Source organism: Zophobas morio, unplaced genomic scaffold (genome assembly GCF_036711695.1).
Source record: "Zophobas morio isolate AGI-343-1 ecotype UQ-CSIRO unplaced genomic scaffold, CSIRO_AGI_Zmor_V1 ptg000029l, whole genome shotgun sequence".
In the NCBI taxonomy this organism is placed as follows: domain Eukaryota; kingdom Metazoa; phylum Arthropoda; class Insecta; order Coleoptera; family Tenebrionidae; genus Zophobas; species Zophobas morio.
The window spans coordinates 7,559,453-7,576,132 of NW_026972134.1; the positions used below are offsets into that span (position 1 = coordinate 7,559,453).

Here is a 16,680-nt window from a genome sequence, read left to right on the forward strand (position 1 = left end):
ATATACAATGTTATAGAGACAACGGACTGGTCATCTATAAGAAATTCACAAACCAGCGCCGAAGTGCTTTCTCAACAATTTTCGGATAAAAATTTAAATAGCACTGATTTGTGTCTATCTATACGGAAAAAAATAATTTATGATTCACAGGCTAATCGTAACAATAATTGGTTTAATTCACATTAAAAAAAAATGCGTAAAATGGTGAAATTATTGGGTAATTTACGTCGCAATTGTCTCGTAAGTAATGAAGCTTTTAAAGATTTCCGGAATATGTATCGTCGTGAACTAATCAAGACAAAAAAAGAATTTAATGATACTATTATAAAATCAGCATCTAACAAACAAAAAGGCAACGTGAAACATAATAAACAAAAATAAAAAAGAGATAAAAAAATCCAGACAGTCTGAGTGCTTCAGATTTCTATCTAATAAAATCTCTACCAAAAAATAGTAGTTACAATAGCATCTGAAAGTTGCACGTCACAATTCACAGTATCCGATAATCTTTTTTAAGTTCTGTTTCTTTCAATAATGTGAGAAAAGCTATAAATTCTTTGCGCAACTCTAAAAGTAAAGACATATGATATAAATTCAACTATAATAAAAATACTATCAAATGTTATTATAACCTCTCTGAGGAGTATTTTCAATAAATGCATAGCTGAAAATCTTTTTCCTCCAATTTTCAAAATGCCAAAAGTAATTCCGATTTACCAAAAAGGTGATGTTAACGATATGAATAATTACAGACCAGTATCATTGGTTCCTACATTGGGAAAATTTCTTTAATATTTATTAAAAAGCCAGATGAACAACTATGTTGAGAAAAATAAACTTTATTCTGAATTTCAGTTTGGTTTTAGAACTCATTTATCAACTATACTTGCAGTCTGTTTTGATTTGTCTAAGGCTTTTTAGAAATTTGGTTAAAAAAATGAACTCATTACGGATTTGAGAAAAACAGCATTGAATTAGTAAAATCTTATCTAACCAATAGACAAAAATGTGTAAATGTAAATCAAAATGCATCCCCTAAACTATCCATATTTTATGGAGTTCCACAAGGCTCTGTACTAGGCCCGCTATTATCCTTATTGTATATTAATGATTTACCACAAGCAATACCTTCTAAAAAAATTGCTCTTTTTGCGAATGATACGATCGTATCACTGCAAATTCTTATCAAAGCTGTTTATAAAACGCAAAGTGGGTCGCCTATGCACAAATATTCAGGCGTGAACTGGTAAAATGAACAAAATAAATAGAGATTTAGAAATAAAAGCCAATATATACAGGTATATATTGGCTTTTATTTCTTATTATCTATTTATTTTGCTCAGTAATTTCCCCTTTCCTTCTTTCCTTACTATCCTGGCAAAAATATGACATTATTTTAATATCTTTGAATATGGCTCTAGTGGTTTTTTATGAGTAATGAATACAGTATCACCTGAATTCATTCTTAAAGGTAATAAAGTAAATTTTGTATTCTCTACATCTTCTCGTTGGTTTTTGCCGAAGTAGCCGAACAATGAAATGTTTTGGAACTGACAGTGACAAGAATGCAAACTTGGATTCATGATATTATTTAAATTCTACTATGAATCAATGTATTTTCGGGTTAGTCAGATTCACCATTTACGCTGAATCGGCCTGTCTGTATGCATCATTCGTACCACTAATCGTAAAAAATTTGAAAAACGTTTTTCCTAAAATAAGAAAACATGCGTAATTATTATTACTGTCTTGTAAAAGATCGTATTTAAAATGTTGAAATCATCATCGTGTATTTAGTTTCAAATGAATCATAACCAAAAAAGGACTTCCTTCTGATTACCGCGGACTATCATGTTATCGTTACGCAATACAGAAAAAATTAATAGTTTTCTTTGATAAGTACGAAGTCAGGTTGACCCAGCAATTAACACATCGGACTTCGGAGTCGAATCCCACACCTGACATTCCACATACTTGCTTTTTTCTTTTTTTTTTTTTGTTCTAATTCAAATTGCCGGGGCTCGAATACAATGACGACTGCGAGACCACAACCTCGCCGACACTTTGCGGAACTCAGTATCGTAGATAACTTGAAGTTGCTTCCACTGACTGGAATTACACGTGACGTGTGTCTCCACAAAACCCTGCTAATTAGTCATTATCAAACTGAATAATCAAGTTAATAACAATAATAAGTTCATAACAACTGAAGTTGTATCACTGTCATTTTAAGTATCAGTTGCAAAACCATTATTTTTTACTGTAGTTAAACATGACAACGGTAAGTGGTACACATATTTTATGATGAATTTATTATTTGTGACGACATTTACAGACTCCGAATAGAACAAATATCGATGGACGGGACACAGTGCCTAAAAATTCTTCCTCGGTAAGTTACATACAAGTGTTTGTTTTTTATTCAAAAGCCGATCAGTCTACACATTATCAGGTATCACTGAAATACTGACAATACTTTTACGTTCCAGAACAACATAAATAATTCTATTTTTTCTCGAGCGTGAGCTATAAACCGAATTAAAAAAAATGGTTCTGACAATATAGGCAACGATTTAAACTAGTATGCGTTCACAGTCAACAGCACTAGCAAAATTCAAAACTGGTGAGAAAGAACTATGCTATTGAAACTTTTTCTCTGTCATCTTCATTGCACTAGACTATTATTATAACACGTGTTAAAAATGATGTGTGACCCTCGTTGAAGTAAAAAACTAACGGGTTTTCTATGAAAAAAACACTCAGAATAGGCGTTGGAATTTCATTTGAGACAAGCGGCATGTCTATTCTTATAACCAGTACGCGGTAATTTATCTTACGGATGCAATTCCCCCCTTGAAGCAAGGTGTGTTTTACGGCGAGTAGCGGGGACGCTTTGATCTGGTCCACAAGGTCGTAGCCAGTGCGTCTCTAGGAGTGTTTACAGCTAGTAAAAAAAACGACTTCTATATTACTATATTACTTCAAATAATAATACTCGGTGCCCTTATTAATTTTTCAACCAGAGGACACAGATTTATGATCTTGAAATGTTATATTATGTTGATATATTCCAAAAGAAAAATATATTTGTAATCAAAGTATCGACGCGGCAGCACTGGATTGAGCGTCTGAGACATTATTCCGCCCGTTGTTTATAACTTATAACATACACATAACAGCCGACAGGCTATTTCTGACAAATGGATATTATAAGAATATTCATGCCGTTTGTGTCAAATGAAATTCCAACCCCTACTCTGAGTCATTTTTCACTTGAACACCCGTTACATGGTTTTGTTCATATTACCGCTTCGAAAAAAAAATTTTTTTCATATTACTCATTTACAAAAAAAATATATGAATCAATTTTACAGTAGTTTGAGATGCTTAAGAAGAGAACTTGTACCACTAACTTTCAACGTCTTTACCTAACTAGCTTAGATTTTTTGTCATCTTTCGATGACGCTGTAGTCAAAATTTCCAGTTAAAATACGTTAGCAAAATAGCGAGATTAAAAATTTAAAAGTTAAACACATAAAGTTGAAAAATGATTATTACGAAAAATTCAAGACTGGACCAAATTTATCTGAACAGTCTACCAATATGGTTTTATTAACAACTGTAAACTGAACGATGAGCATACAAATGGGTTTAAATTTAGCAAACTGACGCAACGTAAACAAGACAGTTTGCTAAGTATTTCAAAATTGGGAGTATATTTTCACAAATTTGAAGTAAAAGTTATTTATAAACATTTTTTTTTTTGAAAATTTATAATTCTATACTTATTAAGCAAATGTCACCAAACTTGAAACGTGTATACTAGGGATGTTTAAAAAAAAATCGGTAGCCACGAAACCACTTTTCGCGAGTATGTAACGGGAACGAGTGATCAAAAAGTTTACAGATTAAACTTGGCCATGGAAATATTTGTCATGTCATTGATTAAACTGTAAAAGTCATGCATAACCTTTTTGAAAGCTCTTTCGAACCTTCAAAAAGATTATGCATGACTTTTACAGTTTAATCAAAGACATGACAAATATTTCCATGGCCAATTCTAATCTGAAAACTTTTTGATCACCCTTTAGATTTTATAAACCACTGATGTCTGCAGGAGGGAAAAAATGTAATAAAACGATCATGAAGTGTGTGACAACATAGTGTATTTACACCTTTTATCAAACCATTCTTTTCTAGAAAAGAATGAAAATTTTTGCGGCCTTTTGCATACATTTAAATATCAAAATTAAAAAAAAACCAAAGCTATGTAACCACATTTTACAATTTACCTTCGAAACTGTAAACCGAATACTCGAAAATCTTGCAACCGTATTAAGGTTTTGGCAAGCATGGTAAATCGTTAATCACAATTTATCTGTTGATCACTTCAAAAAAGTTTTGGACTTCATCTCAAAATTTTGGCGAAAAAAATCCAATCAAAAATGTATAAAATATTATGATACCACACTGTGGTTTATCGACTCATCTGCATTTTTCAAAAAGTACTTATACAGAGTGACTCAAAAAAATTAATGAATAACGGAAATTATTTTACATATTAAATCAAAAACGACTAATCTTATTTAACTAAAATTCTGGTAACGCGGTAGAGTTATTATTGGCATTACTGTTATAAACTCATATACTTAAACAAAAAGTTAATGAAGTCATTGCGACGTAACCCGGGGATCGGTCGGTGACGGTGTCGGTTTGAATTTCTTCGATATCTCAAGTGGGGTTGCGGCGTTCGTCAGCGTCGCGCCCTGGACCTACTAGTGCCGCTAAGACACGCCTGGAGAGGCGAAGACGCTGAAACGGGGATCGAACGGGGACGGCACGCTAAATTGCAAAATGTTTCATAAGATAAAACTATTAAAACAAAAATGTCACTATCAAAATATAAAAATTCTTCATTTTATAATACATATTACGAAAAACTTAAAAAATGTTTTACCTTTTTTAATATAACTATCTAGATCGATATTTAGTTTTATAAGTGGACGTCAAGTTAATAATGTACCGTTGAGTTAGTGCGCCATTTTTTTTTCATCCTCCATATTTAGAAAAATCAAAAATACAGATTTAATTTCTTTCTTTATTCATTAATTATTAATTTCAGATTTTTCCTTTGTGTTAATTATTTGGGTTAAAATTCTTATTTTGAAAATTTTCACAATTTAACAGTCTTTGCTTTAAAGGCAAAACTTCTAAATGATTTCTTTCTTCCAACTCAGTTATCAAATCGTCAAAAATGTTTAAAGCTTGAATATGTAAATACAAAAAAAAATAAATAAAATAATTAAAAAACGATTTATTTCTCAGTAGTACTAATTTATTCGATTAACTATACCCCGATTATGTACAGAATAATTCCCACTCGACCTAGACTCTAGTGTTCTCTCGTTGACTGGACTAAAAAAACTTGCTTCCGAAAATGGTCCTTATTTAAATCATCATGGTTCCCGAAAGCCGCGGTTCATACTAGAAAGCCCTCGAGGAAACCCATAGGCGTCGTACCTAGGCGGCGTATGGGTTTATTTCGTAACAATATTCAATTTGTACAAAATCACAACACTCTTTAAATTTTGCTTGGTTATCAACATTTCAGTATCAAAAGGTAAAACATATCGTGCTGTTTAAACAACTAGTGGCAATTTAGGCCATACAACCAATCCAAACAATCAATGGATTATTGAAAGTGGTACTAATTAATTAATGTGATCAGTACCATATGGATGGTGAAAAATTGGGACAAATCGGAAAAAAAAATTGTTGTTGACGAAAAGCAAAAACCTTAACCTGTCTCTCAGTGGTTAAAAATCTACAATATACTTATTTGTTTTAAGTTATACAGGTTATCAAAAAAATACTATAAAGTAGTCGTTCAAGTACATAGAAGATTAAGCCACCCCACCCTCAATTAATTTAGCTGTGACTGTGAACTGTGGTGGGATTTATCTTATCTTAGCATCTTAAAGTTTCGTTTTAAACTTTACAAAAATTAAAAATTAAAGTAAAGTTATATTATTTTGTTGAAATAATTAACTAAACCTTATTTTCAGGAATTTAAGAAGAGAAGTGGTACCACCGACAAAGGTAGAGATTACGAACATCTCTACATAGCTCATTTAGTATTAAAATTAATAGTTGACGACAATGTGGAAAAATTTTATTTATCCTCGAACGACAGCGAATATGGGTCTTTCGATGACGTTGTAGTTGAAATTAAATTCAAAGATCGCACGGAAACGTTCGCTATTCAGTTGAAACACGTTAGCAAAACAGGAGGAATAAAAATTCAGCAGTTAAACGCATCAAGTGGACTATTTAGCTTCGAGAAGTATTATGAAAATTTTAAAAATGAGCCGAAGTTGTCTGAACTGTGTATGAAGATGGTTTTGTTTACCAATTCTAAGCTAAATGATGAGCACATAGATTTAGGTTTAAATTTGGCAAATTGACGCTATGTGAGCAAGACAACTTGCTAAGTACTCGTAGTACAGAACTGGGAGGACAGTGTCACAAATTCGAAGAAAATGAGGCTAATTTCAAGGAATATGGATCTTTCTTTAAAAATTTATATCTGTACACTGGTCAAACAGATGTTAGAGAACTAGAAATGTGTACACTTCAAATGTTCAAAACTTATTTCAAAAGCAACGAGACCGTTTTTCGGGAGTATCTACGTTTCATAACGCAGTGGAGCATGAAAGAAGGGAAAAAGAGTAAATTGAATAAAACGTGGATGAAATACATGATAACCCTTTGCGTACTTACACCTTCTATCAAACCATTATCTTTTGTTGCTGATAGACCAGTGGACGCCAAAAGAAACATTTTTAGAAAAGCTGTTTCAAAATTTGACTTGACTGTTATAAATAGTAACAATTTCGACAAACTCGAATCAGTGTGGTCAAATGCTATCGACGGTATAGATGATTAGGAAGAAACGGTTAAAACTAATAACATGTACCAATTAACAGAAGACGGAATAGAAAAACAGGAAACCTTGTACGATAAGGACGCAACAAAAGTATCGAAGCTCCTGTGGCTACTGGGAAAAAGTCCTTTGGTGGTTGAAGGAAGTCCACAAGTTTATCAAGCAATAAAAATATGTCAAGTTCAAAATCTAATTATACTAGATAATCGAGAAACGTTTATTGACAGTGTTAGAAATAATACTGATAACAATACAGCTGGTCAACAACAAACACACCTGTTTCAAAAATTGGCCGATTTAAAGAAAGAAGTACAGTTCTATAAAGAACTCCTAGCAAATTTTACCTACTCATTGCAAGGTCAAAAAGACGTTAAGTTAAAATACTTGCTAGAAATCTGCGAAGACAACATCACTACAGATGATTTAGTTGAAATGTTGGAAGCTCCATTGCTGATTGGAAAATACAAAGATACACTTCCACCCAGTCATATCGAAAGAAAGTTGACGAAAATTTTAATAGATGTTAAATTCTTGGAAAATGTTGGTGAAAATACAATTGTGTTGGTAGATTGCGTAACAGATGTCAATTCTGTCAAACGATTGTTACCAAAATCAATAATCAACGAAGTAAATGACGTTGATCTCATCCAGAACACAAATCATGAACAAAAGATCTATATTTGTGAAAACGATGTTTCACAGGAAAAATTTTCTGCATTGTGCGAAAAAAATTCAAAAATGCAATTTCACCACTTGAGATATTTAGACAATCATCATTTGGAATGGATAGAAAGTGAGAATTATGGACCCAAAGAAAGACACATTGACAAACTTGGGCGATTTCGGCTACAAAGTAAATTTATGGAATACACTACACCTGAAAGTCAATATTTTAGTCATTCTTGGCAAAACGTCAACATCATCTGTGCCGATCCTGGTATGGGAAAAAGCACATTGATGAAGAGTTTAAAAAATAACAGTTCTTCGACAAAGTGGATCATTTTAATTTACACTAGAAATCATGCCTTACACTTTAGGAAACATGGATCAAACATGAAAATTTTTTTAAAATATATCCTAGAAGATAGTTTTAAGGAATGTACAAACCCGTGCCACCAAAATGTGTTGAAGTCAATGTTGGAACAAAACCAAATACAACTAATATGGGATGGACTCGATGAAGCGTCTGATACCACTCAAGCTTCCATTTTAACACTAGTCAAATCCCTTTCGGAGAAAGGTGTGAAGCAATGGATAACTTCTCGAAACAACTTAAAAGATATGTTAGAACACAAGTTAGGTACGTTTGCGCGAAATATAAAGCAGTTTAATGATGAAGAACAACGAGAATACATTAAATCTCGTTTGCAGATTACCGAAAACGAGCTGAATGAAACTTTCAATCAAATAAAAAAAAATGTACTGGCTTTTCCAAATTATGAAATTTTGGGTATTCCTCTACAAATTTATATGCTTACAGAGTTGTTTTTAAAAGACAGAGACAAATATCTACATTTGTTAGACGGTATTTTCACTGTTCTTGATCTGTACGAACATTTCGTTGAAGAAAAATTTTACGTTTTATACAAGGATAAAAATGGAATTGCATTAGGAAATGAACAAAATAATCACAATTTCGAAACTGAAAAGAATGCTAAAATAAAGCATTATAAAATTTTAGCTGCACGTTATTACATTTTTAACTCGTTTAGAAGCAAAATTAAAAATGCGTTGTTCGGTTATGACAATATGACTAAGAATTTTCTAAAAAAAATTAAAAACGAAGGAGACGACGTGGGATTTATAACGCGCGTTATATCTAAATTTGATGCTGAATTCGTTCACAATTCCTACGGTGAATATTTTGCAGCGTTGTACCTATTTGAATACGAAACTTCCAAAGCACGTGACAAAAATTTTATTTCTAACAGTCGTTACAGAAACATTCGATTCTTTTTAGATTTAATGCTGTCGCGGAATTCTAAATGTCTAGTAGGCGTTATATATAAAAATCTTTCAATTCTAGGAGAGTTCAGTGATTCTGATTTACTTGAAAAAGATGTGATTGGTCGCGACATTTTGGAATTAGCTTGCGCGTGGAATAAAAATTATCCACTTGTTAAAAACAACATTCTTCTGAAAGACGACAGTTTTAACCATAAATGGATAATTAATAACAACAAAGAAGTCAGTAGAACATTAAAATATTGTGATGTAGGTCCAAAATTTTATAAATTCAACACATCAGGTAATGTCTGTTTTAAAAAATTGATGGTTTTCTTACCATTTTTGATTCCATTGTATGACGGGAATGAGTTCGCTGAAGATTTTTTAGTGGCAGTTTTATATTATGCAATTAGGTTTGATTTTCCAATGATTTTTGAATGTATTGAAAATTCGACTGCTTTAAAAAATACATATAGTAATATTAGTTCAAGAAGTGTTTTAGCTTTGGCTTTTTTTAACAAGTCAGCCCGAATATTAAAAAAACTACTTGCTGATGAAAAAAATCACTCCGAATGGGATTGTGTAGAAGAACTTTTCATTTTGGATTCGGAAATTGACGAAATATTGAGTTTTGCGTTAGGTTTGCCGGAGTTTAGAATCGATGTGGTAAATTCGAGAGGTCAGTCGCTAGCGCACTATGCGTGTGAAAAAAAATTAACTAAGACTCTACGTTCGTTAATTGTCAAAGAAGCTAACTTGAACGATCAGGATAACAACGGAAAACGTCCGATACAATTGGCAATTGCGAGACGGCATTTTGATATAGTGAAAGTGATAGTGCAAATAGACGTGTTAGATAAAGACGGTAGATTGCCGCTTCATCATGCTTGTGAACATGGAGATTTAGAGGAAATAGAGATGTTGGTAACGAATGGTGAGAAAGTGAATGATCCGGATGGAGATGGCCGACTGCCGATACATTATGCTTGCGAAAATTATCGAGGGGAAAATTATATAAAAATTTTGTTTTTGATACAAAAAGGTGCGCACTTGGATGTTCCGGACGGAGATGGACGACTCCCGATACATTATGCTTGTAAACTTGGAGATTTAAATGTAATAGAATTACTGTTAAAGAATGGTGCGAAATTGGACGTTCCAGACGCCAGTGCCCGATTTCCGATACATTATGCTTGTGAACATGGAAATTTCGATATAACAGAATTACTGTTAAAGAATGGTGCGAAAGTTGACGCTCGGGATAGAGAGGGACGGCTGCCGATACACTACGCTTGTAAACAAGGACGTTTAAGTATAATACAACTACTGTTAACCCATGCCCATGGTGCGAACGTTGATGTTCCGGATGGAGTTGGCCGGATACCCATACATTACGCTTGTAAACATGGAGATTTAAGTGTAGTTGAATTATTGTTAACCAATAGTGCCAAAGTTGACATTCCAGATGGAAGTGGCCGGCTGCCAATTCAGTATGCGTGTCAAAAATGGCACAAAAATATTATAGAACTTCCAGTGAGGAACGGTGCGAAAGTGAATGTTCCCCATAGAGGTGGTGAGTTGCCGATACATTGTGCTTGTAAACATCGAGATTTAGATGTAGTAAAATTATTGTTAACGACTGGTGCACGAGTTGACGTTCCGGGTGGAGATGGCGCTCTGCCAATGCATTACGCTTGTAAACAAGAACGTTTAAGTATAATACAACTATTGTTAACCCATGGTGCGAAAATTGACGTTCCAGATGAGGATGGCCGGCTGCCGATACATTACGCTTGCAAACGTGGAGACTTAGATGTAGTTGAATTACTGTTAACCAGTGGCGCGAAAGTTGACATTCCGGATGGAAATGACTGGCTGCCGATTCAATATGCGTGTCAAAATCGGCACATAAATATTATAAAACTACTAGTAAAGAACGGTGCGAAAGTAAATATTCCGGACGGAGATGACCGGCTGCCAATACATTATGCTTGTAAACACTCACTTTTAAGTATAGTGGAACTATTGTTAACGAATGAGGCGAAAATCAACGTTTCGGATGGAGACGGTCGGCTGCCGATTCACTACGCGTGTCAAATAGGGGATACAAATATTGTAACGTTACTGGTAAGGTATGGTGCGAAAGTGGATATTCCTGACGGAGATGAAACGCTGCCAATACACTACGCTTGTAAACATGGAGATTTAGATGTAGTAAAATTGCTCTTGAAAAATGGTGCAAAAGTTGACGTTCCAGATGAAGACGGCCGTCTCCCTATACATTATGCTTGTGAACACGGACTTTTAAGTATAGTAGAATTATTGGTATCGAACGGTTCGAAAGTGGACGTTCCGGACAAAAACAATCAGCTGCCGATGCACTACGCCTGCAAAAATTACGGCGAGGGAAAGTATATAATATTATTTTTGCAAAAAAATTGTGCTTCAATGAATGTTACGGATAAAGATGGACGACTGCCTATACATTATGCTTGTGAACATGGAGGCTTAAATGTGGTAGAATTACTGTTAACCAATGGTGCAAAAATTGACGTTCCAGATGGAAATGGTCGGTTACCCATCCATTATGCGTGTGAACACGGAAATCTGTATATAGTAGAATTACTGGCAAAGAACGGTGCGAAACTGAATGTTCCAGACTGTAATGATCAGCTACCGATGCACTACGCTTGCAAAAACTCCTTTGACGGATATCATATAATATTATTTTTGCAAGACAAAAATGTGGAAGACGATATCCTGGTTAGAAATGGCCAGCTGCTGATTCAGTACGCGTGTCAAAAATGGCATCCAAATATCATAAAATCACTAATACGAAAAGGAGCGAAAATGAATGATCCAGATGAATATAGCCGTTTGCCGATACATTATGCTTGTAAACGTGGAGATCCAGATATAGTAGATTTTCTGTTACGGAAAGGTGCGAAAGTTAACGTTCCGGATGGAGATGGTCGGCTACCGATACATTATGCTTCTGAACACAGACGTTTAAGTGTAGTAACAAAATTGTTAAAGAACGGAGCGAATTTAATAGTTCCTGACGGAGATGGTCGGCTGCCCCTACATTATGCTTGTAACAACGGAAATTTAGACTTAGTAAAGTTGCTGGCAAAGAATAGTGTGAAACTGGATGTTCCTGACAAAAGTGGTCAGACACCGGTGCACTATGCGTGCAAAAATGACATTAACGGGTATAATATAATATTATTTTTACAAGAAAAAGGTGCGAAACTTGATGTCCCGGATGGACATGGTCGATTACCGATACATTATGCTTCTAAACACGGGCGGTTAAGTGTAGTAGAATTTCTAGTAACGAATGTTGGAAATGTTGAAGTTCCGGATAAAGATGGTCGGCGGCCGATACATTATGCTTGTGAACACGGACATTTAAGTGTAGTAGAAGTACTACTAATGAATGGTGCGAAAGTTGACATTCCGGATATAGATGGCCAGCTGCCGATTCAATATGCGTGTCAAAAATGGTATACAAATATTATAAAACTTCTATTACGAAATGGTGCAAAAGGTGACGTTCCACTTGGAGATGGCCGGCTGCCAATCCACTATGCGTGTGAAAGATGGCATACAAGTATTATCAAACTTCTAGTAAGGAACGGTACAAAAATTGACGTTCCGGATGGAGATGGCCGGTTACCGATACATTATGCTTGTGAACACCGACGTCTAAATGTAGTAGAATTGTTGCTAGCCAATGGTGCAAAAGTTGACGTTCCGGATGAAGATGGTCAGCTGCCGATTCAGTATGCGTGGCAAAGATGGCATGCTAGTATTATAAAGCTTCTAGTACGGAATGGTTCAAAAGTTGACATTCCGGATATAAATGGCCGGCTGCCGATACATTACGCTTGTCAATATGGAGATTTAGAAGTAATACAATTCCTTTTAACGAATGGTGCGAAAGTTGACGTTCCGGATGGAGATGGCCGGTTACCGATACATTATGCTTGTGAACATCGACGTCTAAATGTGGTAGAATTATTGCTAACCAATGGTGCGAAAGTGGACATTCCGGATGAAGTTGGCCGGCTGCCGATTCAGTATGCGTGCCAGAGATGGCATACAAGTATTATAAAGCTTCTAGTAAGAAATGGTGCGAAAATTGACATTCCCGATGGAAATGGCCGGCTGCCGATACATTATGCTTGTGAATATAAGGATTTAGATGTAATAGAATTCCTTTTAACAAATGGTGCGAAAGCTAACGTTCTAAGTGGAGATGGCCGGCAGCCTATACATTATGCTTGTGAATATGGAGATTTAGATGTAGTAGAATTCCTTTTAACAAATGGTGCCAAAATTGACGTTCCGGATGGAGACGGACGGCTTCCGATACATTATGCTTGTAAATATGGAGATTTAGACGTAGTGGGGTCACTATTTACGAGTGGTGCGAAATTAGATATTCCGGACAGAAGTGGCCAGTTACCAATACACTATGCGTGCAAAAATGGGTCCGGAGGTTATAATATAATTTTATTTTTGCAAAGAAAAGGTGCGAAAATTGACGTTCCAGATGAGGATGGCCAACTGCCGATACATTATGCTTATAAACATGGAGATTTGGATGTAGTAGAATTACTGTTAACGATTGGTACGAAAAAAGCCTGATCAGATTCCATTTATCTTGTTCAAATTAAATTCAACCAGTGACTATATTTATAGTTAATATTGTAAAGATCCAAATTTCGTGAAATTAACGTGTACATCCGACAGAAGTAGAACCTCCGTTGTGTGTTAACAAAACGCCAGGTGCTTCTTATCTATAGAGGAGTGGGCAAACCAGCAAATTATGCACATTACAAAATTACAATAATTATAACAGCATCTGGTTGTATTGACATAGAACAGCCCTTTGGCATGCGAGACAGTAATTTCCAATTCCCAACTCATCGAGAAAATCACATGATCTCAAAAAGGGATCAACAGGCCGCATATTTTGGACATACACTGACAAGGCAAATACAACAACATGCAGTGTCAACAAGCAGCGAGAGGAATAGGGCCAGAGGGTGTGATTTCGGTACACCCGTCGGGATACCCAGAAAAATAGTATTTGCGACGTTCGGGATTTTTCAGAGAATTTCCACCACGAATACCATTGGTATTCGGCGTCACACCAGTAAGGTTCGTCAAACAGAATTGACTCTCTTCCGTTTGCATTCAACATTCAAGTTAAGTACTATGTCATACTACACAACAAATGACATTAAGTATCGTTCTTGAAAGATTCCATCATTGAAATTCAAATTCGAATGTTTCAACACATAAAAAGACGAATAACAAATCCCCAAAACATAACTCGAAAATTTGCAAATCTTAATTAATTAACAGGCATGTCCTAATCTGCATATAGTACCATTCAAATAGATAAACAAACTCAACCACTAATCCCCGAATGCAAGAACAAAATTCGCGTATTCGCAAATTGCAAATAACACTGCGCTTGCCACACATTGCAAACAACTTGTACAGAATAATACACCATAAAAATCGCCAATCGCAATTACTCTCATCCGAAATTGTATTCAAACTAAAACACCTGCATACGAAACCCAGACGCATAAAAAACCTCAAAAAACGCCGTCGTTACCAATAGCTGCAACAGGCCAACCACATGTGGCGATGACAACTTGGGAACCATGACGCAAGTTGAAAAAACTCGAAGATCTACGACACAGTAACCAATAAAAAACGTCAGCTGCGGAGCCACAATTAAACGAAATTAAACCCTATAAAACAGCGAAATAAAATCTAAAGTCGCGTTCCAAGTAATACACAAATCATGAAGAAATATGGTCCACCAAAGTCGCGGGAGACAAGATTAATGGGTAAAAATCCCTATATAAGCAATAGCGCCGGAAACGATTTTCATTCAAGTTAGCTATTCAAAAAAAGTGAAATTCATTTGTCTCTCTCTTTACATGTTTAAATTCACAAGTTGGCGTAGAATTAGATGCATGATCTTAATTCGTTAATTTTAGTTGTTCTGCATGTTTTTAATTATGTAAGTTTATTCTCATGTTTTATTTCTCCGTTCTTCATTTACATTTTTACTCAATTATTCTTTTGATATGCTTGTAATTCTCTCTTTCAATATATGTATCAAAATGTTAGAAATGTTTAATTGTTATCTCTTCCCCTACATGCAGTTTAGCTCTTCCATTTCCAAGGAAATGGGTCTACACCCAAATAAATAATTTTGTTAGTGTCCAAATGCTCGGCCGCGGTCAAAACTGTTTGGGCACGACATATGTTTATCTGCCCTTTACCTAAATACCTACGATCTCCATTCAAATAAATTGTGAAAACTTTTAGGCAAAAATACGTTATTTACAATACATAATTTCGTTTCTTTTTATGCCCTGAGAGTTTACAGCGAAACATGTGGCCGAAAAATATTTATCCGATTAGTAGTTCTTAAATTAGTCGCATACGCTAGTAAGATGAATTTAACTAGAGTTTTCTAAAAAGTGTTATAGTTATTGTAGCGCCTCACAGGATAGAAAAACTGACAATTGAAAATGACTCCTACATATACCAGAATTAAATTCTGTCATCAGTCTCGTCTCTCAACTGTGGTGAATCGAATTAAAACGAAAAACAATATAACAATATGCATCATTAAAATTATTAATGTTCAGATTCAGTTCTAAAAATTTATAGCGGAATGCCCAGATATTTCAGATATTTGCGACATGCTTATGTCGAATCTAATTATTTTTAAGACAATGTAACCCAGTCAGTTCAAATATTTTAAATATAGGCTGATGCCCGTTGGAATCAAACATTAGGTCTTTAATCGTCTAGCGCTGGACACTCGGCCGATTATACCGGTTGGTTAAACAACGTCTAGAACCAAAAACTTAAGCAGTACACACTATATAATTGACAAAACGAAACAGAATCCGCTGTATCAGGCTCATTTCGTTGTAATATCAACTACATATACAGTTGTTTCCAAAACCACCTTTGTATATATTTTTTATTTTCCTTTTATCATCTACATCTCAAAAGACTGAAAAATGAATTGTTTGTTTTCTATATTTATAGAACTTACAAATTCCATAACTACTTACCCATGTAAAATAGAATTGTGACTTTTAGCCCATTTTTTAAAAATTCGATGAGACTCAAACTTGTAAAAGAATGCCAGCTTTCGCACTAGTATACTGGCAAGTGAAAAAAAAATGGAATCCCGCGAAAAATTAAAAAATTCAAAATTTGGACTTGGCTGTGATCGTCTAACAAAATGGAACCCTACGTTGTGTTTTTGAGAAAATGGCGGGATGCGTTCAATGCAAATGGTGGACCTCGAGGTTGGAAAAGTACCGCTAAATAACACATAAAATTAATGGAGGACACAAAATTATTTATTCCTCCATTTACAAAAAAAAAAAAAGAAAAAAAAACTGCGAGCGAGGGTGACTCGTGACTTGCCCTCAGGCTGCCCAATGGGGGCCGAATCGCAATACCCATAGGGGGCGTTGTAGCACGAACGGAGTTTGGGGCTCCCGGTCGTGGCTGTTCTCCTACCCACGACGGTGATTCTATCTATCTCAAGCACTGTCGCCCAGTACCGTTGCGTTCGCAAACTCGTGGTTGGGTCCCAGCGCACTGCGCATCTTCCACCAAGTGTTATTGTGTTATTTAACCTCAATTCCATTTAAATGTTCAATTCTTATAACTCTGATATTAAACTACAACTTAACAAGTGTCAAAGTTTGAGGTTATTTATATGATGAAAA

At 35.0% G+C, this 16,680-nt stretch overlaps 1 protein-coding gene across 1 annotated transcript; it reads left to right on the plus strand.

Moving 5' to 3' along the window:
- Nucleotides 1-2,113: 2,113 nt before the first annotated feature.
- Nucleotides 2,114-6,933, plus strand: LOC135137599 (uncharacterized). Its single transcript, XM_064067291.1, has 3 exons — nucleotides 2,114-2,281; nucleotides 2,336-2,392; nucleotides 6,066-6,933. Exons 1-3 carry the CDS (start codon nucleotides 2,273-2,275, stop codon nucleotides 6,462-6,464), a joined length of 465 nt encoding a protein of 154 aa, XP_063923361.1. The 5' UTR covers nucleotides 2,114-2,272; the 3' UTR covers nucleotides 6,465-6,933.
- The last annotated feature ends 9,747 nt before the right edge of the window (nucleotides 6,934-16,680 follow it).

Excerpts from the sequence above, each read along its gene's own strand:
- LOC135137599 (XM_064067291.1), top strand. Across the intron at positions 2,393-6,065 it reads TGCCTAAAAATTCTTCCTCG|GAATTTAAGAAGAGAAGTGG; the intron begins GTAAGTTACATA and ends CCTTATTTTCAG.